This window comes from Mobula hypostoma (genome assembly GCF_963921235.1).
Source record: "Mobula hypostoma chromosome X1 unlocalized genomic scaffold, sMobHyp1.1 SUPER_X1_unloc_4, whole genome shotgun sequence".
In the NCBI taxonomy this organism is placed as follows: Eukaryota; Metazoa; Chordata; class Chondrichthyes; order Myliobatiformes; family Myliobatidae; genus Mobula; species Mobula hypostoma.
Genome location: NW_026948168.1, coordinates 268,406 through 295,000, shown reverse-complemented (window position 1 = coordinate 295,000; position 26,595 = coordinate 268,406). Strand labels below are relative to the sequence as shown.

Here is a 26,595-nt window from a genome sequence, read left to right as displayed (position 1 = left end):
GCTGCAGGAAGAGCATGGAGCATATGACTCCGAGGGTTAAATCAAGATGGGGGGCAGGGGGAAAGAGGGTGCTATTTCTGAAGGTGAGACCAAGACAGGGAATGGGATGGGTGGGGGGTTGAGGGGGAGGGGGTAGTCACTCTGATGGCTAAAACAGAGGATTGGGTCAGGCCGAGAGTTAAATCAGGAGAGGAGGGAATCAACTCTGAAGGTTAAACCAGAACGTCCAGCAGGATGAAGGTGACGCCCAGGGTTAAAACTGAAGTGGGGGGGGGGAAGAGAGGTGCAAGGGGCAGGATCACTCAAAGGGTTAAGCGGAGAATAGGGAGTGAGACAGGGTCACAGTGAGGGTTAAGCTGGTGTGGGATGGGGAAACTGCGAGGGCTAAAATAGAGGGAAGGGGACCTGTGTTCAGGGTGTGCGGGTTGGGAAGAGGGGAGAGGGGAGGAGGGCAGAGAGGAATAGGGGGGAGGAAACAAAAAGGGGTCTCAGTGTTCAGTGGGAGGGGGGAAGGAGGGTGAGGGGGGAAAAAAAACGGTCCTCACAGTGGGTTGTAATCCAGGGATGTGTCCTCTGAAGCATCCCACTCAAAGACGAACTTCCTGTCGTTGAGGTGACGCGTCCTCCTCCTTTTCTTTACACCTCCCAAGTATCGCTCCTGTGGAGCGCAGCAAAACCAGTTAGCTGGGGTGTCCCCTCTTGCCTGTCGACAGTCCTCACTTGCCTGGGTGGAGTTCATCCCTGCACTCCACATCTACCACATTATCTCTCCACCATCCACTGGTCAAAGTGTCAAAAAATCTCCCCACTTGCCTCATGTGAACGCGGCTCCAACAAGTCCCATGAAGCTTGACCCCACCTGGGACAAAGTATCCCACTTAATCAGCACCCCATCCAACCTCCCTCCACCACCGGACAGCAGAGTTCAAGGAGACAGTTCACCCCAACTTTCCTGAGCACTGGGTTCCAAGTGGCAGCTGAGTCACAGTTCCCATCCCTTGCAGAGAGAGGTTCAAACCACATTAGACCCACCCACCACAGACCCAGGTCTCTACCCCTTCCCACCAGACTGCTGAGACCCCACCATTCGAGATGTACGGGACCTTGATGGCTTGCAGTTCCTTGGTCTTGTCCTTCTCTTCACGCATCTTCAGGCGCCCACCTTCCTCATCATTGCCCTGGTTCTCCCGCTCCATCCTCTCACGACGCTCCCGTCTCTCACGCTCCTGGGGGTCCTCTGTGAAAAGATGAGAAGGGAATCTCACTCAGACCCGTGCACAGTTCCCGTCTCCCTATCCCTGGGTCAGACCCACACCGGGAGCACCGTGCACAGTTCCCGTCTCCCTAACCCTGGGTCAGACCCACACCGAGAGCAACGTGCACAGTTCCCGTCTCCCTATCCCTGGGTCAGACCCATACCGGGAGCACCGTGCACAGTTCCCATCTCCGTATCCCTGGGTCAGACCCACAACGGGAGCACCGTGAACAGTTCCCATCTCCCTCTCCCTGGGTCAGACCCACACCGGGAGCACCGTGCACAGTTCCCGTCTGCCTATCTCTGGGTCAGACCCACACCGGGAGCACCGTGCATAGACTGAACAACAATATACCCTGGGAGCTGGAGGGAAGAGTGACTGAGGGCCTTGAAGATGATAACTCACCCAGCATCTTCCTGCCCAGCTCCTGGAACAGCTTCCTCTGCTTCCTCTCATCCTCCTGGGCCCTCCGCCGCTCCTCCACCTCCTGCTGCCGTCTTCTCATGGCCTCCGCCTCTCGCTCTGCCTTGGAGAGGAACTTGGGCTGTGGGGAGAGGGTATGGGTTGGGGAGTGGGGGTCAGGCTGAGAGCAGTGGTGAGCACCCACCCCCTCACCCCAACCACCCAGAGGAATGAGGGAAGTGACCATGTGGGCACCTGGAAAGGCGGGTGTGGTGGGGGTCGATGTCCAGAGTGAGGGGAGAGTACCGGGTGCGCGGGTAAACTGCCAGGATGACCGTGTGGGCACCTGGAAAGGCAGGTGTGGTGGGGGTCGATGTCCAGAGTGAGGGGAGAGTACCGGATGCGCGGGCAAACCGCCAGCCATCCTGAAGCCCACAGGTGTTCAGGAGTTTAAGGTCTGGGGTGGGGAAGTGTTTCAAATGTGTGTGTGGGAGGGGAGAGAGCGGGTGGCTGGTGTTAAGGTAAGCCATTTGGCCCATTATATCTGTACTGGGAAATGGAAGACCAGTTTTATCTCCCACCTCCTTGCTACCTGAGGATGTCCTAGCCCCTGCTTATTGGTCTCCCTGCTAAGGGAATTCAGCCCTTCCTTATCTCCCTCCACTGCCTCTGCAGACCTCCCTCTGAACCCCACCCCCTCAGATTCCTCTGTCCCTGAAACCCTCCCTCCATCCAGGCATTCTCTCCCTATAAATCTACCTCCCCAGGCACTGTAGCTCCCACTGCATCCTGTCCAAATTAATTTTTAACCATACCATAGAGATGTGGATATAGGCCATTTGGCCAATCAAGTCTGCTGCCCCTTCTGATTTTTCTCTCAACACCATTCTCCCACCTTCTCCCCATAACCCTTAACCCCCTCACCCATCGATCTCAGCCTTCAACACACCCAATGACTTGGCCTTTACCAATCCCCATGACAACAAATCCCACAGGTTCACCACTCTCTGTCTGAACGTATTCCTGCTCCTCCCAGTTCCAAAGGGACGTCTCTCCGTTCTGAGGCTGTGCTCTTGGATCCTGGGCCCTCCCAGCGATGGAGGTGTCTTCTCCACATCCGCTCTCTCCAGGCCTTTCAGTATCCAGGGGGTTTCAATGAGATTCCCTCCCTCATCCTTCTGAACTCCATCGAGTACAGGCCCAGAGACATCAAGCACTCCTCGTACATTAACCCTTTCATTCTGAGGGATCGTTCTGGTAGAACTCCTCTGGAGCCTCTCTGGGACAGAATATCCTTCGTCACATTGCTCACAATACCCCGAGTACGGTCTGACCAGTGCCTTACCAAGCCTCAGCATGACATCCCCTTACTTTTATATTCCAGACCTCTCAAAATGAACTCTAACATTGCATTTGCCTTCATAGAAACCCTACAGCACAATACAGGCCCTTCGGCCCTCAAAGCTATACCGAACATGTCCTTCCTTACCACCGACTCAACCTGCAAGTTAAACTTTAGAGAATCTTGCACAAGGATCCCAAGTCCCTTTGCACCTCTGATTTCTGTACTTGCTCCGTTTCAACAATTGTCTGTGCCTTTATTCCTTCTGAAAGTGGATGACCGTACACTTCCCGACACTGTATTCCATCTGCCACTTCTTTACCCATTCTCCTCATCTGTCCATGTCTTTCTGCAGACTCCCTGCCTCCACAACATGACCTGATTGTGTCCATCTATCTTGGTACACGTTGCAATTGTGGTACAACTCCATCACATTTGTCTGGCAGCGCGTTCCACATACCTACTGCCCTCATGGTGAGCACATTACCCCTCAGGTCCCTTTTAAACCTCTCATTTCCATACATGCTGCCTGGCCTGCTGAGTTGCTCCAGCATTTTGCGTGTGTTGCTTGGACTTCCAGCATCTGCAGATTTTCTCTTGTTTGTGATGAGGGGCAATTTTATTTTTTGTTTTACACAGATGGTTTGAAACAAAGAAATAAAGATTGGTTTTATTTGTCACATGCACATCGAAAGATGCATCGTTTGCATCAACGACACACACTGCTCAAGGATGTGCTGGGACAGCCCAGAAGCATCGATACATTTCTGGCGCCAACATACTCATCTCACTAACCGAATGTGAGCACCCGAGGAAGCCCCGAGGTCACACGGAGAACACACAAACACCTTACAGACAGCGGCAGAAATGACCCCCGATTGATCGCTGTGAGGTGTCACACTAACTGCTGTGTTACCGTCCGTGCTGCCCAGGGGTGGTCTGGATATGGAGTGAGCTGCCAGAGCAAGTGCTTGGGGCAGGTACAATACATGGAAGAGTTTGGAGGGGTATGGGCCAAACAGGGGTAAATGGGTCTGGCCTGGCCTGGATGGTAATCTTTGTCAGCATGAACCGGTTGGGCTGAAGGGCCTGTTTCTGTGCGACTCTGTGAATCGTCCTTGCACTTTTTCTAGCTCATTGACATCCTTCCTCAAATCAAGCGAACAGAACTGCCCACAATCTTGCCCATGCCCTGTACAGCTGTAATGTGATGACCCACACGTCTGAGCGCCCCCCCCACCCCATTTCTACACCTGTCACGGGTCTATAAACCGCTACCGGGTCATTCCTCACTCCAGGAGAAACATCTCCAGCCTCACACCCTTCAGTCCTGGCAACGTCTTTGCTTTAGGAAAAGCACAGGGGTGCAGGACGGGGAGGGCTGAATCTCAGGTGGAGAGAGAGAGGGGTGGGAAGGGGATGGAGTGGGTGGGGCAGGCCCTCGGAACTCAACCGGAGGAGCTGTAAACAAGTGGCTGGAGGGGGATGACTCCTACCTTGGACTCCGCCACTTCTGCTGCCTTCTTCTTTGCCAGCAGCTCTTCGAGAGACAGTGGCTGTGCCTGTGGGGAGAGCACAAGGGTGGGTGAGTGTCGTGGGCAGCTTGCTGATGTCCAGTTGCTCCACACTACCCCCTCCCCACCATGCCCCCCTCTCTCAAACAGGCACAGTCTGGGCAGAAGGGAGGATAGCAGGCACACGTGACACAGGCAGGAATGGGAGGTATTCTGGAATTGGTTTATTACTGATACAGTGTAAAGCTTGCCTTGCATATTGTTCATTCAGATGAAATCATTACACAGTGCACTGAGGTAGAATAAGGTAAAACCATAACAGAATGCAGAATAAATTGTTACAGTTACAGAGAAAGTACAGGGCAGACAATAAGCTGCAAGATCAGAATGAGATTGAGTCCATTTTATTGTATAAAGGAATCATTCAAGAGTCTGATAACAGTGGGGTAGAATCTGTCCTTGAGCCTGGTGTTACGTGCTTTCAGCCTTTTGTATCTTCCGCCCGATGGGAAGGGGGAGAAGAGAGCATGGCTGGAGTGGGTGGGGGCTTTGATTATGTTGACTGCTTTACTGAGGCAGCAGGAAGTGTAGACAAGAGTCCATGGAGGGGAGGCTGGGTTCCATGATTGAGGCTGCTACATCAGAGCATCAAGTCCCACCCCCTCACCACCTCCTCGGGAGAGGGACAGACGACAAATCTCGGTGCTGACAGAGGTGACTAGATCCCATAAACTGGCAAAGAAAGAGGGTCAAACACCAGCATGCAGAGGCAGAGACGTGCACCATTAAAAACCTGCACAGCTCAGGTACACAATCATCAGTACAGGCACTTAAGCACACAGACACTCTCAGACAACAGACAAGCACTCAGACACTTACAGAGGCCGAGACCACTCCCAACACAACACAGGTATTTGCATGGCCCAGATGCACAGCCCCATGGATATGCACATGCAGAAATCATAACTATAGTCCTCTACACACGTACAAACACACACAGACATGTATGCACAGACAACACGGAGACACACTGGGTGCTTTCTCTAGAACGGCAGAGGCTGAGATTTAAAGAATTATAAATCTGATAAAGGTTTATAAGATTGAACAGACAACCAGTGTCTGTTTGCCCAGGTTGGAAATGTTTAATAGCAGAGGACTTGCATTTATGGTGAGAGGCAATACACACACAATGCAATCACACTTCTTCCACTGACACACGCACTCACACCACCTGGATAGACACAGCTTGTGTACTGGGATCCCGAGAGGGAAGACACAGAGGAACCAGTCACTCTACCCGATGGCCACAGTCAGTACAGATGATAAGGAGGAGGAAGAGTCTCCAGGCCAGTGAGAGCAGCTGGGCCCCCACAGAAAAGGGATAGCCCCGGATCAAGGTGTGGGGTGCACAGATCCCTCCCCCACAATACCTACCTTGTTCTTCTTCAGATCTTCCTCCTCCTCTTCCTCCTCCTTCTTGATCTTCACCTTCCCATCCTTTAGCCTTCCAGGTGAGGGGCTCCTGGGGAGAGAGGGAATCACAGAGACTGAGGGGTGTGCAATGTAGCACACCCACCTTAAACCCAACCCCAGGTCACCCCGCAGACAGCAGAACATTCAGATTGGTGTCTCTGTCCAGTCCACTCCCTGGGTCGCCTCCATCCGCTCTGCCCTGACCAAGTTGTGACCCTCTTCCTCCCCATCTTCAGTACAGTGCAGAAGTCTCAGGTACATATATATATATAGCCAGGGTGCCCAAGACTTTGCCACACTATTGTAGTAATTTTATGTATTACACTGTACAGCTGCTGCAAAAATAAAAATAAATTTCATGACATATGTGAGTGATGATAAACCTGATTTTAATACGGGTCTCTATTGAGGACTGAGAGTGGGAAGGGGGAAAATCATGGTTGGGAAAAGGGAAAGGAAGAAGGGAGGGAGTGAGAAACACCAGAGAGACATTCTGTAATGATCAATAAACCAATTGTTTGGAATCAAGTGACATTGTCTGGTGTCTCATGCCTGGGTGTGTCTGCACCCGTGTCACCCCTCACCCCCCTCTCGCCATTCCCCAACGTCCTTTGCTCCCGCTGATCTACAAACTCGCTCTCTGCTCCACGTTGACAAATACAGTACTGTGTACCTAGCTTTATATGTGTGCTAAAGACTTTTTTACAATACTATATGACATTCTCCCTCCCTTACATGGTGTGCTCCCAGTATCTTCCCTGCACTACTCCATCTCTGTGACACCTCTCCCCATCCGTGATCCCATACACCCCTCCCTGTCCCTGTTACCTTCCCTCCTTCCCAACATCACTTCCAATCTCTGTGACCCCCACCCTCCCCTATGCCCCTCCCAAAGTGGAGGGTGACAGATGGGTGGGGTAATGGAGACACCTCTGCCACTCACCTTGACCGCTTCCTGGCCTTACGGTGTCCATCCCGTTCTCTTTCCTTCTTGGACCGGTCCCGGTCCCGCTCCTTGTCCTTGCCATGGTGTCGCTCCCTGTGGGAACATCAGAGAGTGAGGCTGACGCAATCACAAGGTTGCCACAGGCCACTCGATCCACCGTGACTGGACTGGCCCACCTGAGCAAGTCAGCAATGCGAAACAGTCAGCAGCTTGCACACACCCTGAAAGTCTCTCTCGCCACCACTCCCACATTGCTCCCTCCTCACAGCACATCCCGCCGCAAAGCACTCCTTCCTTAGCGCCCCTCCCCTCACCGGTCCGCCTCCCGCTCGCCGCTCTTGGAGCGAGAACGCTTCCTCTCCCGTGACCGGTGCCGTTTGCGCTCCTTGGAGGTCGACCGTTTCCTGTCACGGTCCCGGGAACGTGAGCGCTTCTTCTCCCGCTCCTTGGACGGGGCTCGATCCGGAGACCTCTTCCGCTCCTGCGTCTCTCCCACCATCTGTAGTACAGGAGAGTGAGTCAGCCCAGGGAGTGAACGGCAGGGAAGAGCAGAGGTGGGAGGGAAGAGGGGGTGAAGAGTACGCGGGGCGGGAGATGTGTCCATGAATAGGGGTATAGCAGGGGAGGCAGGATAGGGGAGAGTGGAGGGAAGAGGGCTGAACGGAAAGGCGGGGGGGGGGGGGAAGAGACCTTTCCGGCCTCTCCTCTTTCTTTTTTTTTGTAATTTATTTTTTATTGAATTTCATCATCAAACAAACATTTCCATAAGATGTATTTCAGATACTGTACATATATATCATATTTGCCACAAATCTCCACATAATATTTATCTGAGTTATACACTTTTAGAAAGGAGAGGAAAGAACAAGCAAAAGGAGAAAACTATGTACAAGTAGGGAGTGATTTTTTTTTTAAACAACATATCCATTGATTTGTGAGAATAAAATCAGGCCTATGAGGTGTAATGTAGTTAAACCATTTTTCCCAGTATGAGTCAAATTGTTCCAACTTATGATATACAGATGCTGTTATCTTTTCCATTTTGTAAATGTCCATTGTAATTTCCATTCATGCGTTTAAAGTTGGGCTCTCCTGTGATAACCATTTCCTGGTAATAATCTTTTTACCAGCCACCAACAGTATATTCATTAAATATTTATCTCTTTTCAACCATTCTTGAGGTACATACCCAAAATATATGGTCTTACTTTCTAAGGGTAATTCACATTTAAAAATGTCTTGTAGGGTATTGTGTATCCCACTCCAATAGTATTTGTTAACGGGGCAATCCCAGAAAATATGATAATGGTTTGCATTTTGATTTCCACAATTTCTCCAGCAAACAGGGAGGTGACTATCATAATGGGATTTCTGAGAGGGTGTAATAAAATATCTTATCAAGCTTTTCCACCCGAACTCCCTCCATTTCTGTGAACTGGTACACTTCCATTGATACCTCCATATTATTGTCCATTCTTCCTCATATTATTATCCCTCCTTCCTTCTCCCATTTTGTCTTAATGTATGAAGTCAAATGTGTTTTAAGATTTGACAAACCCTTATACACGCTTGAAATGATTCTACCGTTATCTGAATTATATGCTTTTCTAAATAGCTCTATCAAACATGTACTTGCCTTAGTTACATTTTTAACCCTCCTATTAACATACTGTCGCATCTGTAGATACTGATAAAAGTCTTGTTTTCCTAATAAGTGTTTCTCTTTAAGCATTTCAAAACTGAACAGTGTTCCTTCTTTCATTATATTGCAAAGAACTGTTGTTCCTTTAGCTGTCCAGTCCTTAAATCTAGCATACAGTTTATTTGGCATAAAATCTGAGTCATATGCACACCATTTAAGAATTGCAATATCTCCCTCTAGTTTATGTTCTTTTATAATAGTTTTCCATATTTTAAGAGTCCATTTCACCCATGGATTAACAATAGTATTTATGTACCTTCGTAGGTTCTTATCAGCCAAAATTGCCTGTATGGGGATGGAAAGTATCCCCTCCTCAATGTTTTTCCATTGAGCACCCTATGATGGGTGCTCAATATATATATATATGTCTTGATAACATTTTGTTCCATTCATTGAATTGATTCTGATTAATCTCTATTGGTAGGGTCTGAAAGAGATCTAACAGTCTGGGCAATATATTCATTTTAATAGATTCAATCCTTGAACTGAGACTAAAAAAAGGAATTAGGTTCCATCTTGTTATATCTTCCTTAATTTTTTTAAAAATATATAGGCTGATAATTGCATTCTGATAATTTTGACAAACCTTTTGGCATAATGATGCCCAAATATTGGAAAGACTCTGTTTGCCATGTCCAGGAATATTTACTTTCAATTTCTCTTGGTGGGCTATAGTTATATGAAAGTAATTGGGTTTTATCTATGTTAATCTTGTATCTTGCATCAATTTAGGTAAAGAGTATGTTGGTTGCTCTAGATAGATCAAAATGTCATCCGCGTAACAGGCCAATTTATGCTCTGTCCCTTTAATAGTAATTCCCCTGACATCTTCATTTTGTCTGATGTATTGAGCTAATGGTTCCAGATATAATGCGAAGAGTAGCAGTGACCATGCACAACCCTGTCTCGTGCCCCTTTCTAGGGTAAAACTATTTGATAAGTATCCATTGATTTTAATTCTAGCAGTAGGGTTGTCATATAGTGCCTGTATAGTTTTAATAATTGTGTCATGGAAACCAAATCTATGTAAAACTCTGTAAAGAAAATTCCAATTAACCGAATTAAATGCCTTTTCAGCGTCCACGCTTATCACTATTGCTTCAATTTTATTTTTTTTGTATATGATTCATAATGTGAAGTGCCCTTCGTATATTGTCTTGTGTTTGACGTTGTTGTATAGAACCTGTCTGATCCTTATGTACCAGTATGGGTAGAAACTCTTCTAATTGTTTGGCCATGATGGAGGTAAACAATCTATAATCTACATTAAGAACAGATATTGGTCTAAATGACCCACATTCCATTTTATCCTTGCCTTCTTTCGGTATAGCTGAGATTGTCACCTCCTTCCAGCTGGGTGGCATTTGTGTCTTTTTTAGAGCCCAGTTCAGAGTGGGGAGTAAGACAGGAATTAACTCATTTTTAAATTCTTTGTACCACTCTGCCGTATACCCATCTGAACCTGGTGACTTGCTTAATTTAAGCCTACTAATTGCAGCTTTTAGTTCAACTTCAGTTATGTCAGCAGTCATCGTTCTATTTTGTTCTTCGCTTAAAGTGGGTAACTTTACAGAATTCAGGAAAGTGTCAATTTGGGTTGCGCTTCCCCTGGAACTTTGGAATATAGAGTTTTGTAAAACACTTCAAAAGCTTCTTGAATTTCACTTAGCTTATTTTTTTTATCATTTTTGTTCTTTGATCCCTAATTCTATGAATTGTATTTTTTGCTATCTTTTTCTTCAGTTTCCACATCAGTATTTTCATAGACTTAGATCTACTTTCATAATGTCTCTGTTTCAGAAACATTAAATTTTTCTTGATTTCTTGCATAGCCAAACTATTAATTTCATTCCTAATTTTTAAAATTTCCTCTAATGTATCCTGGGCCAAATTCAATTTGTGTTTTTTTCTAGTTCCTTCAGCCTATTTCGTAATTCCAATAATGTTTTATTCCTTATTTTTTTCTTATATGAAAATATCGCTATAATTTTCCCTCTTAAGACAGCCTTCAGAGTATCCCACAGAATGGGAAGTGAAACCTCTCCATTACCATTAAGTTCTAAGTAAAGACCAATTTCTTTTTTAATTTGTTCCTTAAAGTAGGGATCATTGACTATTTAGTTTCCAAATAGTATTCTTTGGTTGTAGGTCAAAATCAACAGATAAATATATAGGTGCATGGTCACTTACATCTATTGTCCCAATTCCACAGGTGTTTATTTTGTCTTTGTCTTTTCCAAATGTTATGAAATAGTCTATTTTTGTATATACAGAATGGGGGGCAGAATAATGAGTGTAATCCCTTCTGTCGGGGGAAAAGTCCCTCCATATATCAATTAAACCAACATCCTCAAAAAGTGTATTAACTCTCTTGTGTAAGGATTTTGTTTCATAGGTTTTTCTATTGGAAGAGTCTAACTTTGGTTGTAATCGTAAATTTAAGTCTCCCCCACATATCAGGACACCTGTTTCTGTTACCATAATTTAGTTTCTTCAGTTTCTCAGTAATTTTCTGAAAGAAACTAATATCACTTCTTGGAGGTGCATATATATCCAATAGAGTAACTGAATTTCCATCTATATTCCCCCCTTACCAGAATATATCTGCCCTCCTTATCTCCCATTTCAAATACTTTTTCAAAATTTAGCTTGCTTGAGACAAGAATAGCAACTCCCCTCCTATGTCCTGATTTATATGAGGAGAAAAACAAATTAGTGAAACCCATTCTCTTTAGTTTTCCATGCTCATTATCACTTCAGTGAGTTTCCTGTAAATATACTACATGGGCTTGTTCCTTTTTCATTTTGGATAGAATTTTACTGCGTTTGATTGGATTTAACAGCCCATTGACATTAAAAGAAATGAATTTTACTTTGTCCTTAGCCATGTGTATTTATCTGTCAATATATCATTGAAATTAGCGGAGTAAGACTTAATCGATCTACTCCCTGAACAAATAAGAACCAAGAAACGCGAATAATGAAAAAAAGGCAACGAAGGTGTAATTCCAAGGCTGAGGTCTCTACTAGATGACCCTGGGTTGAGCTAGAGGAAACGTCTAGCCGTGGGGGACAGCCTCTCCTCCCTGTGAGTTGGGGGCTCCCATTACAGTACCCATGAAAGTAAGTGAACAAGTCTATGTCCATCACACAGAAAAGATTTCCCTGTGTATTCCTCCCATATATATACACAGGTGTCCCCTGCTTTTCGAATGTTCGCCTTACAAAACCTCACTGTTACGAAAGACCTACATTAGTTACCTGTTTTCGCTAACAGAAGGTGTTTTCACTGTTACGAAAAAAGCAACGCGCGAAAAAAGCAGCGCATGAAAAAAATCAGCGCGCGATAAAAGGCAGCGCACACCCCGAGCAGCCGCTCTCCCCCGGATTCGGAATGGCATTCTCGCTGGCATTGCTTAAACACGAGCCTGTGAGCAGCCGTTTGCAAGATGAGCTCTAAGGTATCGGAAAAGCCTAAAAGAGCTCGTAAGGGTGTTACACTTAGCGTAAAACTAGACATAATTAAGCGTTTTGATCATGGTGAACGAAGCAAGGACAAAGTAAGTTTGGCTTGTGGAAGTTGACGAAGATGATGTTGAAGAGGTTTTGGCATCCCATGATCAGGAGCTGATAGATGAAGAGCTGATGCAATTGGAAGAGGAAAGGATAACAATCGAAACGGAATGAGTAATGATAAAGTACGACATTAATTTTGAAAGGGTACGTAGGTTTAGGGGATATTTGTAGGATGGTTTGAGTCCTTACAAAGAACTGTATGATAGAAAAATGCGCGATGCTCAGCAGTCAAGCAAGCCTTCCACATCAGCCACAGCAGACGACGAACCTCAACCTTCAACATCGAGGCGGGCAGTCATAGGAGAAGATGAGCTGCCTGCTCTAATGGAAACAGACGACGAGATGACACCCCAGTGTCCCACCACCCCAACACCCAGGCCGCGGACAGATACCGACTCGCGGAGAATGCAGCAGTAGCCGGGAGACACACAGCTCATCTTTAAGAAAAAAGCCGAAATAAACATGCAAATTAATTAGGTGCCACCCGACACGTAATTGTCAGCCCAGATCAGAGGCGATGCAATCTGCACTGATCTGGGCCAACAATTACGTGCTGGGCGGCACCTAATTAATTAGCATGTTTATTTTGGCTTTTTTCTTAAAGATGTGCTGTGTGCCTCCCTGCTACCGCTGCATGCTTCGTGGATCGGTATCGGTTCGCTACCCGGAGGGTGGGGGCCGCTGCACCACCCATACTCTGACGACTCAGCCTAACACACCATCATCAGTGTGCTCGGCGCTGTTTTCCTAATTCTGGTAAGTGATACTACACTGTACATACATTAGTTCTACTTTATATCAGCTGTGTATTTTTCCTTGTTATTTGGTATGATTTGGCAGCTTCATAGCTTAAAGGTTACTGGAGAGCGCTTGCGCCGTGTTTTTGCCGATGGCGCTTGCGTGAGATTCTCTGCTGATGGTGCTTGCGTCGTGTTTTTGCCGACAGCGCTTGCGTGAGATTTTCTGCCAACGGCGCTTGCGTGAGATTTTCACTACGGAGAACAGTTCAGGCAATGATTGTGGAAAAGTATTTCTACTTTATATAAGCTGTGTATTTATCACATCATTCCTGCTTTTACTATATGTTACTGTTATTTTAGGTTTTATGTGTTATTTGGCATGATTTGGTAGGTTATTTTTGGGTCTGCGAATGCTCACAAAATTTTCCCCATATAAATTATATAATTGCTTCATCACTTTACGACATTCCAGCTTACGAACCGTTGCATAGGAATGCTCTACCTTTGAATGGCGGGTGAAACCTGTATTCTCATTTAGGTAGGGAAAAAGGAGTGAATGAACGAATAAAAAAAATTGAGTAATATAAAATCCACATTATATTAAGTATTTCTTGAAATAGGTATAGTACTGCCTATTTTTGCTTCTGTTTATCTTATCAACACTTTTAAAGTTAGCCAAACCTTATGGCTCTTCTGGAGGGGTTGAGGGCTGTCTTCGGAAAACTCTCAGTCTCTTCCTGATATTCTCTCGCACTCCTCCTGTTCCCTGCTTTCTCGGTTCTCTTACTATTTCCCAAGCAGATCGGGATAACTGCTCAGCCAGGCTTTCCCTCGGTTTGATCATGCTGATGGGCAGCCCTCTGTTCATCATATCTGTAGTTGCCTCTTCCACTGTCTGACACAGTTGCATACCATCTTCATAAAACACTCGCGGTTTAGCAGGGTACGGAGTTTGGAATCTAATCTTTCCTTGCTTTAATATTTGATTTACTGCAGAGTATTTATATTTCTGCAGGACCGCTGGGGGGGGTAATCTTGATCGAAATATATTAATTTCCCGACCAAAAACACCCCCTTCTTACCCCAGGCCCTTCGTAGAATCTCCGCCTTGGTATTGTATCGAAGGAATCTAATTACTATTGAGCGTGGCTTATCTTCTCTGTCTCCAGTAGGCCTCGGGACGAGCGCACGATGCGCCCTCTCAGTTTCAAGCTCCATAGTGGAGGGAATCTCTAGCGCGTCTGGCAGCAACTTTCCTACAAACTCCATCATAGACAAACCCTCCGCTCCTTCGGGAACATTGTATATCCTGATATTTTCCATCGCGATCTTCCCTCCTGGTCAAGCAATTTACTTTTCCTGTTGATTTAATATTTTTATCGTCTTACTTAGTATCTGTTCCATGTTTTGCACGCGGTCTTCCACCTTCTCAATTCGAGTCTCTGCCATCGCTATTTCCTGATTGACATTGGCGAGCTCTGACTTTATATCATTGAGTTGTTGTTTTATATCTTTTTGGACTTCCCTCATCTCTTCCAAAATCTTCATCATATTTGCCACTTCGCCTGAACGAGGCCCATCGTCAGCCTCGCTAGCATGCATTTGGGTAGGACAGCCACGTGTTGCACCTCTCTCGTCCACAGGCTCTGCAGTGGTGCTTTTTTTAAATCTCCATTCTTTTTCCCCATTCTTGGCCCCCCTTATCAATTCAGATATGTTCGAAAGATCTTAGATTTGATGGATTAAACGGGGCAAAGTATCAGTTTTTATAGAGCAGCTATCAATTTAAGATGCCATTCTGGACGATGACTCCACCGGAACCCCCATGCCTCTCCTCTTTCATATGATCCCCCCGCCCTCGTACTCTAACCCTCTCCCCTATCCTTTCCTCGACCCCCTGCCTCACCTTCTCCATCCCTTCACCTCCCTCCATGCATTGCCCAGCACAACCCTCACCATTGCACTTCCACCACCCTCCCTGCTCCTTCCTTCTGTCCCCCCTCCTCCAACAAGCAGATTCAACGACAGCTCCTCTCCCACGACTGTCAGACAACAGCGATGTCAGAACATCTCCACTGCTGCACTCAAACGTATCCATCTGCTTCAAAAGAGCAGAGCAGGGTGAGCTACCTCAATGACCATTGCCCAGTCGCACTCACATCTACTGTGATGAAGTGCTTTGAGAGGCGCAGAGATCTTCCGGTGAGCTGCAGTCAGTGGAAATTGAGAGGGGGGTCAGGGACGTGGACCGGTTCCACACTGGAAGTCCAGCAATATAGACGTGGGGGACAAAGTACTTCTGGAGTCCAAGCCTCAGCTCCGTGCTCGAAGGACGGTGACACAGACGGGTTGTCCCAGATCGATGTCCGTGCGAGCAGGAAGCATGAGGAGGCGCGAGGGCCAGTCAGTCGGCACGTCCAGAGTTTGGCTGGTCTGGGAGTCGATACCGAAGATCAAAGCCCAAAAGCTCCAGAATTCAAAGCCTGGAGTCAGGAGGTTCAAAAGCCTGTCCTGGAGTTGGAGATTGTGTGTCTGTATGTGAAGGAGGGAGGGTGGAAGGGAGGAAAGGGACTTGTTTTTGCTGCTGTTGTTGCAATTGGATCTTTAACTTCCTCACCAGGAAGCCACAGTCTGTGCAGATTGGAAATAACATCTCCTCGCTAACAATCAACACTGGTGCACCTCAAGGATGTGTGCTTAGCCCACTGCTCTACTCTCTCTACACCCATAATGTGTGGCTAGGCACAGATCAAACACCATCTATAAATTCACTGATGACACAACTATGGTTGGCAGAATCTCAGATGGTGGCTGGGAGACATACAGGAACGGGACAGATCAGCTGGTTGAGTGGTGTCACAGCAACAACCTTGAACTCAATGTCAGTAAGACCAAGGAACTGATTGTGGATATCAATAAGGGGAAGTCGAGGGAACACACACCAGTCCTTGTTGAGGGGTCAGCAGTGGAAGGGGTGAGCAGTTTCAAGTTCCTGTGTGTCAACATCTCTGAGGATCTATCCTGGGCCCAACATTTTGGTGCAATTACAAACAAAAGGCACAAACAGTGGTTAAACTTCATCAGGAATTTGATGAAAATTGGTAGGTTACCAAAGATTCTTACGGTGGAGACCATTCTGACTGGTCACATCACCACCTGGTGTGGAGGCTCCAATGCCGAGGATCACAAGAGACTGCAGATGGTTGTAGTCTCAGCCAGATCCATCACAGGCACAAACCTCCCCAACACCGAGGACATTAGCAAGAGGCGGTGCCTCAAAAGGCAGGATCCGCCACTAAGGACCTCACCATCTGATATATGCTCTCTTCTCGTCACTACCATCAGACAGGAGGTACAGAAGCCTGAGGAACCACACTCAGTGTTTCTTCCCCTCCATCATCAGACATCTGAACAGTCCATAAACATTAGTCATTACTTTTTCTTGCACTATTTTTGTAAGTTTTAGTAATTTTATGTCTTCACACTGTACCACTGATACAAAACAACAAATTTCACTACATATAAGTCCATAAGACATAGGAGTAGAATTAGGCCATCTGACCCATCGAGTCTGCTCCACTATTCAGCCATGGCTGAATTTTTTTTCCTCCTCCACAATCCCAGTTCCCAGCCTTCTCCCTGTAACCTTTGATGCCATGTCCAATCAAGAACCTGTCAATCTCTGCTTTAAATACACTCAATGACCTGGCCTCCACAGCTGCATGTGGCAACAAATTCACCACCCCTTGGCTAAAGAAATTTCTCCCCATCTGTTTTGAAAGGGCACCTCTCTATCCTGAGGCTGTGCCCTCTTGTCCTAGACTCTCCCACTATAGGAAACATCCTTTCTACACCTACTCTGTCTTATGCCTTTCAACATTCGAAAGGTTTCAATGAGATCCCCCCCTCATCCTTCTGAATTCCAGTGAGTACAGGCCCAAAACCATCAAATGTTCCTCATATGATAACCCTTTCATTCCTGGAATCATCCTTGTGAACCTCCTCTGGACCCTCTCCAATGCCAGCACATCTTTTCTAAGATGAGGGGCCAAAACTGTTCACAATACTCAAGGTGAGGCCTCACCAGTGTCTTATAAAGCCTCAGCATCACATCCCTGCTCTTGTATTCTAAACCTCTTGAAATGAATGCTAACATTGCATTTCCCTTCCTCACCACCGACTCAACCTGCAAGTTAACATTCAGGGTGTTCTGCACAAGGACTCCCAAGTCCCTTTGCACCTCAGATTCCTGGAATTTCTTCCTGTTTAGAAAATAGTCCACACATTTATTTCTAATACCAAAGTTCATGAACAAGTCAGTGATGATAAGTCTGATTCGATTCCATTTTACTGGTGAACCGATAACCTCTCTCACAACCCATCACCTTGGGACTCCCACTTTCTTCAACACTGAATTGACACTTCACCACTGCAGATTTGCACCGTTCCACAGTTTTTATGCTCGTTACTGCATTTATTGCTGTATTTCTTTTCACCTACTGCAGTTTGCACTATCAGCTTTCTGGGAGCAAGCAACGTGGTGTGTCTGACAGTAAATTCTGATCCGATTGTCAATCTCCTTCTCTCCCTTGCCCCATTCTCCCACTTCCTCCCCTCCCTCCCCTTTCACACTCATATCCCTTCCCCATCATTTTCACACTCTCGCTCTCTCCCCCACCCTCCCATCCACCACCCCTCGTAACCTCCCTCCCCTATTGGCTCCCTTCCTTCCCTCCTTCCTTTTCTTTCCTACCTTTCCTTCCTCCTCAGCCACTCGCCTTCCTCCTTTTCATTCACCCCTCGCCCTCCCCATCCCCATCCCGCTCCCTTCCTACCTCTCCCGCAGCCCTCGATTTTCTCCCCGCCATTCCATCCCTCTACGTCCTTCCCTCCTCCCCTCCCCACCTCCCCACCTCCCCACCTCCCCGTCACTCCTTCTCACTCCGCTCTCCACCCCTCCCCCCATTTTCCTCCCTTTCCACCTACCTTTCCTTCCTCCAGACACCGCTCACTCTAGGCCCACTACCGGTATTCCTGCAAGGCGGCGCCGCTGAGTACGTCGGGAGCTGTAGTTCCATATTAGGTCTCCGCCCCCGTTCCCAGCATACGCTCTGGGTTCACAGAACTATAATCTCCACAATGCACTTTGGCCAAACCAGTCAAGGTGGTCTCTACCCGCACGGCGTCTTCTGGCTGCAGCGCCCTCTGGTTGCAGCGTGGTTCTAGTCATCCAAAGTTGGTTTTGACCATGTTGTCACATGCCCTGAGATACGGTGAAAAGCTGTCCTAATGAATGGTCTCGACCCAAAACGTTGACTGTACTCTTTTCCATAGATGCTGCCTGGCCTGCTGAATTCCTCCAGCATTTTGTGTGTGTTGCTTGGATTTTCAACATCTGCAGATTTTCTCTTGTTTGCGAAAAGCTTCTCTCACACACTGTTCATACAGATCAAATCATTATACAGTGCACTGAGGTAGAACAAGGTAAAACAATAGCAGGATGCAGAATAAAGTGTCACAGTTACAGATAAATTGTAAGAGAAAGTGCAGTGCAGGCAGATAATAAGTTTGAAGGTCATAATGAGAGCCAGAGCAGAGGTATTCAAACTGATGACCAAGAAGGTTACAAGAGGTCCAGGTATGATCTTCAGAAAGTCATGTCACAGGCAAGTGGCAATTCCAGACTAAACTTGAATCAACGAAGAATGCTCACAGTTATGGCAGGGCTTCAATGCTATCACCTCTTACAAAGAGGAATCAAGTGACAGCAGTGACAACAGAGCTTAGCTTCCAGATGAGCTCAATGTCTTCTATGCACGCTTTAGCTATCAGAACATGGAGGAACCATCATGAACTCCCACATCTCCCAATGATTCTATGATTTCAGTCTCAGAAGCCGATGTGTGAGCATCCTCCAGGAGGGTGAACCCAAAAAAAGCATCCAGACCAGATAGGGTACCTGGCCAAGTACTAAAGATATGTATAGTACCTGATTAACTAGCTTGTGTTTTCACTGAGATCTTTAACCTCTTGCTCTAGCAGTTTGTGGTGCCCACTACTTCAAACAGTCTTAATTTGTACCGGTGTACAAGAACAGGGTGGGTGACCTTCCTCGATGACTGTTACCCGGTAGCACTTACATCCACTGTGATGAAGTGTTTTCAGAAGTTCGTGATTAAACATATTGGCTCTTACCTGAGAGCAACAGGTCCACAGCAGATGCCATCTCACTGGTTCTTCACTCAACCCTGGAACATCCGGACAGCAAAGATGCAAATATCAGGATGCTCTTTACCAATTACAGCTCAGCATTCAATACCATCATCTCCTCAAAACTAATCCATAAGCTTCAGGATCTTGGCCTCAAGACTTCATTGTGCCATTGGATCTTCGATTTCCTCACTTGCAGATCCCAGTCAGTTTGGATTAGCAACAACATCTCCTCCACGATCTCCATCAGCACAGGTGCACCACAAGGCTGTGTGCTTAGTCTCCTGCTCTACCCACTTATGACTGTGTGTCTAAGTACAGCACCAGTGCCATATTCACGTTCGCTGACGACACCACTGTCGTAGGCTGAATCAAAGCTGGTGATGAATCAGCATATACGAGTGAGATTGAAAATCTGGCTGAGTGGTGTCATAACAACAACCTCTCACTCAATGTCAGCAAGACCGAGGAGCTGATTATTGACTTCAGGAGGAGGAAACCAGAGGGCGATGAACTAGTCCTCATCGGAGGATCAGAGGTGGTGAGGGTCAGCAAATTCCTCGATATTAGTATTTTGGAGGACCTGTCCTGGGCACAGCATGTAAGCGCAATTACGAAGAAAGCACGGCAGCACCTCTACTTCCTAGGGAGTTTGCAGAGATTAGGCATGACATCTAAAACTTTGACAAACTTCTATAGATGTGTAATGGAGGGTATATTAACTGGCTACATCACAGCCTGGAATGGAAACATCGATGCCCTTGAACAGAAAATCCTACAAAACGTAGTGGATACGGCCAGGTCTGTCACAGAAAAACCCTTCCCCACCATTGAGAACATCTACATGAAACACTGTCACTGGAAAGCAACATCCATCATAGTCAGAATGGCTTCGTGAAAGGCAGGTCATGCCTACTGAGCCTGATGGAATTTTTTGAGGATGTGACTAAACACATTGATGAAGGTAGAGCAGTAGATGTAGTGTATATGGATTTCAGCAAGGCATTTGATAAGGTGCCCCATGCAAGGCTTATTGAGAAAGTAAGGATGCATGGGATCCAAGGGGACATTGCTTTGTGGATCCAGAATGGGCTTGCCCACAGAAGGCAAAGAGTGGTTGTGGACGGGTCATATTCTGCATGGAGGTCAAGTCACCAGTGGTGTGACTCAGGGATCTGTTCTGGGACCCCTTCTTTTCGTGATTTTTATAAATGACCTGGATGAGAAAGTGGAGGGATGGGTTAGTAAATTTGCTGATGACACAAAGGTTGGGGTGTTGTGGATAGTGTGGAGGGCTGTCAGAGGTTACAGCGGGACATTGACAGGATGCAAAACTGGGCTGAGAAGTGGCAAGTGGAGTTCAACCCAGATAAGTGTGAGATGGTTTATTTTGGTAGGTCAAATATGATGGCAGAATATAGTATTAATGGTAAAACTCTTGGCAGTGTAGAGGATCAGAGGGATCTTGGGGTCTTAGTCCATAGGACACACAAAGCTGCTGCGCAGGTTGACTGTACGGTTAAGAAGGCATACGGTGTATTGGCCTTCATCAACGTGGGATTGAGTTTCAGAGCCGAGAGGTAATATTACAGCTATTTAGGACCCTGGTCAGACACCACTTGGAGTACTGTGCTCAGTTCTGGTCACCTCACTACAGGAAGGATGTGGAAACCATAGAAAGGGTGTAGAGGAGATTTATAAGGATGTTGCCTGGATTGGGGAGCATGCCTTATGAGAATAGGTTGAGTGAACTTGGCCTTTTCTCCTTGGAGCGACGGAGGATGAGAGGTGACCTGATAGAGGTGTATAAGATGATGAGAGGCATTGATCATGTGGATAGTCAGAGGCTTTTTCCCAGGGCTGAAATGGCTAGCATGAGAGGGCACAGTTTTAAGGTGCTTGGGAGTAGGTACAGAGGGGATGTCAGGGGTAAGTTTTTTTTTACGCAGAGAATGGTGAGTGTGTGGAATGGGCTATCGATGGCAGTGGTGAAGGTGGAAACGATAGGGTCTTTTATGAGACTCCTGGATAAGCACATAGAGCTCAGACAAATAGAGGGCTATGGCTAAGCCTAGGTAGTTATAGGGTAAGGACATGTTCGGCACAGCTTTGTGGGCTGAAGGGCCTGTATTGTGCTGTAGGTTTTCTATGTTTCTATGTTTCCATCATTAGGGATCCCCAGTATCCAGTTCATGTTTGCTTCTCGCTGCTGTCATCAGGAAGAGGGTACAGGAGCCTCAGGTCCCACGTCACCAGGTTCAGAAACAGTTACTGGGAGTAGATTTTTTTAAATTGGGGGTAGATTTCTTTTAATAAAATACAATTACTTTATTTTATTTCATAATTCAGTCTTTTTTTCTACATGATTGATTTGGAATATGGGATACTGTGATCATATTACTGTGATTTAAATGTAATGTAATTCATATTATTTACTTGTATCCTTATGAATTTTGTATTTGTATTCATGCAGTTTATATAATATCAATAAAAATATTGAAAAAGAAACAGTTACTACCCCTCAACCATTAGGCTCTTGAATCACTCAACTTCACTTGCCCCATAGTTGAAATGTTCCCATAACCAATGGACTCACTTTCAAGGACTCTTCATCTCATGTTCTTGATATTCATTGCTTATTTATTTATTATTATTGGATTTTGTATTTGCACAAGTTGTTGTCTCCTGTACATTTGTGAAAGCCTTAGTTGGGCAGTCTTTCATTGATTCGGTTATGGTTATTATTTCTGCAGATATATTGAGAATGCTCACAAGAAAATAAACCTCAGGGTTGTATATGGTGACATATATGTACTTTGATAATAAAATGTACTTTCAACTTTGATTGTGTGAGGTGAAGAGTCCATCTGAATGGTGAGGGAACCATTCTATAACAGTGTCCTTGAACCTTTCTGCAGGGGTCGGTATTGGGACCGCTTCTTTTCACGTTATCTGTCAATTATTTGGGTGACGGAATTGATGGTTTGTATTCAAGTTTGTGGACAATACTAAGATAGGTGGAGGGGCAGGTGGTGTTGAAGAAACAGGGAGTCTGCAGAGGGACTTAGACAGATTGGGAGAATGGGCAAAGAAATGGCAGATGGAATATAGTGTAGGGAAGTGTATGGTCATGCACTTTGGTAGAAGGATCAAAAGCGTATACTATTTTCTAAATGGGGAAGGAATTCAAAGATCAAAGGTGCAAAAGGACTTGAGAGTCCTTGTGCAGGATTCCTTAAAGGTTATCTTGCAGGTTGAGTCGGTGAGGAAGGCAAATGCAATGTTAGCATTCATTTTGAGAGGACTAGAATATAAAAGCAAGGACGTGCTGTGTAAACTGTATAAGGCACTGGTCAGACTGCACTTGGAAGTATCATGAGCAGTTTTGAACCTCTTATCTAAGAAACGGTGTGCTGGGATTGGAGAGGGTTCAGAGGAGATTCACAAAAATGATTCCAGGAATGAAAGGGTTAATGTATGACAGCATTTGATGGCTCTGGGCTTCTACTCACAGGAATTTAGAATAGTGAAGCCTATCGAATACGGAGAGGCCTAGGGATGTGGAGAGAGTGTTTCCTATAGTGGAGGAACCTAGGATCAGAGAGCACAGATTCAGAATACAGCAACAGCCATTTAGAATCAGAATCAGGTTTAATATCACTGGCATATGTCATGAAATTTCTTGACTTTGTGGCAGCAGTACAAAATAATAGAAAAAAAATGCAAATTACAGAAAGTATATATATGAAATAGTTAAATTAAATAAGTAGTATAAAATAAAAAAGGTATTGAGCCCATGGGTTTAATGTCCATTCAGAAATTGGATGGCAGAGGGGAAGAAGCTGTTCCTGAATCATTGAGTGTGTGCCTTCAAGCTCCTGTACCTCCTTTCCAATGGTAGCAATGAGAAGAGAGCATGTCCTGGGTGATGCGGGTCCTTAATGATGGATGCTGCCTTTTTGAGGCACCGCTCCTTGAGGATGTCCTGGATGCAACAGAGGCTAGTGCCCATGATGGAGCTGACTAAGTTTACAACTTACTTTGCTCCTGTGCAGTAGCACCACCCCCCATACCAGATTGTGATGCAGCCAGTTAGAATGCTTTCCACAGTACATCTGTAGAAATTTGCGAGCGTCTTTTGTGACATACCAAATCTCCTCAAACTCTGAATGAAGTATAGCTGCTGTTGTGCCTTCTCTGTAATTGCATCAATATGTTGGGCCCAGGATAGATCCTTAGAGATATTGACACCCAGGATCTTGAAATTGCCCACCCTTTCCACTTCTGATCCCTCAGTGAGGACTGGTGTGTGTTCCCTCATCTTGGCCTTTCTGAAGTCCACAATCAGTTCTTAGGTCTTACTGATGTTGAGTGCAAGGTTGTCGTAGCAACATCACTCAACTAGCTGATCTGTCTCGGTCCTGTAAGCCCCCTCGTCACCATCTGAAATTCTGCCAACAATAGTTGTGTCATCAGCAAATTTATAGCTGGCATTTGAGCTGTGCCTAGCCACACAGTCATGGGTGAAGAGAGAGTAGAGCATGGGATAAGCGCACACATCCCTGAGGTGCACCAGTGTTGATTGTCAACAGAGAAGAGGAGGAATTTCTTTAGCCAGAGGGTAGTGAAACTGTGGAATTCATTGCCACAGATGGCTGTGGAGGCCAAGCCATTGAGTATAGTTAAAGCAGAGGTTGATAGGGTCTTGATTAATCAGGGCATCAAAGGTTACAGGAAGAAGGCAGGAGAATGGGGTTGAGAGGGATAATAAATCAGTCATGATGGAATGGTGGAGCAGACTCGATGGGCCAAATGGCCTAATTCTGCTCCTATGGCTCATGGTCTTATTGTGGTATGTGCTTTCAGGCTTTTGTATCTTTTACCCGATGGGAAAGGGGGAGAACAGAGAATGTCTGGTGTGGGTGGGGTCTTTGATTATGTTGGCTGCAATTATAGACAGAGTCCATGGAGAGGTGGCTAGTTACTGTGATGTGCTGAGCCGTGTCCACAGCTCTCTTGTAGTTTCTTGCAGTCTCGGGCAGAGCACTGGATGTGTCCAACCCATTCCCAAGAGCAAAGCTGGGCTGCCCGAGGAGGTGGGAATGGGCAGATACAATTCCAATGTTTAAAAGTCACTGGGATAAGCTAGTGGTTAGTAGGTGTTTAAATTAGAAGGTTATTTGTCTTATTTTATTTATTTATTGCAATAAACCGCAGAATAGGCCTTCCAGTCCCTCGAGCTGTGTTGCCCAGCAATAATTTAATCCTAGCCTAATCACGGGATAATTTACAATGACTAATTAACCTACCAGCGGGTATGTTTTTGGACTGTGGGAAACCGGATGGACCAATCACAGGCAAATGTGACTAGTTTAGATAAGTCTCTGTCAGCATGGACTAGTTGGGCCCAATAGCCTGTTTCTGAGTTGTATGAACCATTAATCTATTGTATCTGCTTCCACCACACCCACCATTAGCCTGTTCCCTGCGCCCACTACTCTCCATATCTAATTTCCCCAGAGCCTGAGGGAATTTGATATGTTACCAATAGTCCGTGAGCCAGGACCCCAAATTTGGGCCACCGGTACCATCTGGGGAGAATAATTCTTATAGTGATTTTTGGCAAGGTATACACCCCTAGTAGTCCATGAGCCAGTAGATTTGGTCGGTACCATCTGAGGGGAATAATGCTCATAGTGATTTTTGGCAAGGTATACATCTCCAGAGTTAGAAAGTATGTGATAGCATTGCACCAGTGGTAGCTTTGTGTGTGCTATCATGCATTTTATATCACTACCCTAAAATAAGCATTTCTGAAAAGTGGCCAATGTAAAGTACAACATATATATTCAACCTAGTCATCAGTAATCCCTCAACATTGAAATTTGTCACAATGATAGCTGAGTTCAAGCACTTTTCATCAAATGTTGTTATAAAATTCTACATTGGAAACTATGTCATTGGTGGCACTCGCAGTACAGTGCCCAATTTCAGTAAAGTGAATCATTTCATTTTTAGAAAAATATTTGTCTGTTGTTTATTTTGGAAAAGTCAATAAAAGACCCTAGGGCACATATAATCACACGGATTTGTAGAGAATTTATTCAGGAATTCAAATAAGTAATCACTTTTTGTATATATTCCATATTGACATCAGTACAGCAGAAAACGTTACCCCAGCCCCCAAAGCTTTTCACATGAAGGCCTTTCAGAAATTTCACCTTATTACAAAAAAATGCAGATTTGATCACACACCCCTGCTTCTGATGAAGATCTCCTATTTGGCCTTTTTGATGTACAGGTATTCTCACCAGCTTCATCAGTAATGCTTTCCTTGGCTTTCCTTTTCAAAGTCTCTAAGTCTCTCTTCATGGTGAAGAGACTTCGGCATCTTCGGTGATAGTAGATTCTTGAGACTTCTTTTTCTCCAAGTTCTTTAGCAATGTCTAAAATAGGGGCATAGTTTCTCACTTGGGCTGCTTCAAGTAATGTTTTCCAGGATTCATAGTCTTGAGGACTAACTAAATGGTGGGAATATAGCTCAGACTATATGTTTTTCAGAAAAGTTGTTAAAATTAACATCTCTACAAATGTTACTGACAGTGACAACACAGTGACTATACATTACATAAGATGTACTTCTGTTTTCATGTTCTGTTTCACATTTATATCTTGTATATCACCATTTATACATACATTTATATCACCTTTGCAGCAGGTGCTTTTTTCACCAGCAATGTTAATGTGATTTTTTTCTGTTTCAGGTACTGTGGTGGTGGGATAGTCCTGCACAACAGAAGAGAGATAAGAGTAGAGTAGATTTAGATCCGGAGTAGTTGAATCATTTTGCTTCAGAATGGAGAGCCATAAGCACAAAGAATCTGTTAAGAAGGAGTGTATCATACACCGGAAAACATCAAAAGAAAATGATGACTGTTTAGTTATGACGACTATGAATCCTGGAAAACATTACTTGAAGCAGCCAAAGTGAGAAACTATGCCCCTATTTTAGACATTGCTAAAGAACTTGGAGAAAAAGAAGTCTCAAGAATCTACTATCACCGAAGATGCCGAAGTCTCTTCACCATGAAGAGAGACTTAGAGACTTTGAAAAGGAAAGCCAAGGAAAGCATTACTGATGAAGCTGGTGAGAATACCTGTACATCAAAAAGGCCAAATAGGAGATCTTCATCAGAAGCAGGTGTATGATCAAATCTGTATTTTTTTGTAATAAGGTGAAATTTCTGAAAGGCCCCAAGTCATGTGAAAAGCTTTTGGGGGCTGGGGTAACATTTTCTGCTGTACTGATGTCAATATGGAATATATACAAAAAGTGACTACTTATTTGAATTCCTGAATAAATTCTCTACAAATCCGTGTGATTATATGTGTCCTAGGGTTTTTTTATTGACTTTTCAAAAATAAACAACAGAC

General features: G+C 45.3%; 1 protein-coding gene across 1 annotated transcript in view; it reads right to left on the bottom strand.

Annotated features, from left to right (window-relative positions):
* LOC134341401 (probable ATP-dependent RNA helicase DDX23) overlaps positions 1–17,711 on the bottom strand; it is a 19,441-nt gene extending 1,730 nt beyond the window's left edge. Inside the window, exons 1-9 of the mRNA XM_063039266.1 lie at positions 17,705–17,711; positions 7,248–7,432; positions 6,931–7,026; positions 5,949–6,036; positions 4,497–4,562; positions 1,662–1,800; positions 1,104–1,237; positions 546–658; position 1 (exon numbers count right to left, since the gene is read on the bottom strand). The exon at position 1 is cut by the window's left edge and continues 143 nt beyond it. Coding sequence (XP_062895336.1) covers position 1; positions 546–658; positions 1,104–1,237; positions 1,662–1,800; positions 4,497–4,562; positions 5,949–6,036; positions 6,931–7,026; positions 7,248–7,432 — 822 coding nt within the window. The 5' untranslated portion in view covers positions 17,705–17,711. The remainder of the gene's footprint in view (positions 2–545; positions 659–1,103; positions 1,238–1,661; positions 1,801–4,496; positions 4,563–5,948; positions 6,037–6,930; positions 7,027–7,247; positions 7,433–17,704) is intronic.
* Positions 17,712–26,595: the final 8,884 nt, after the last annotated feature.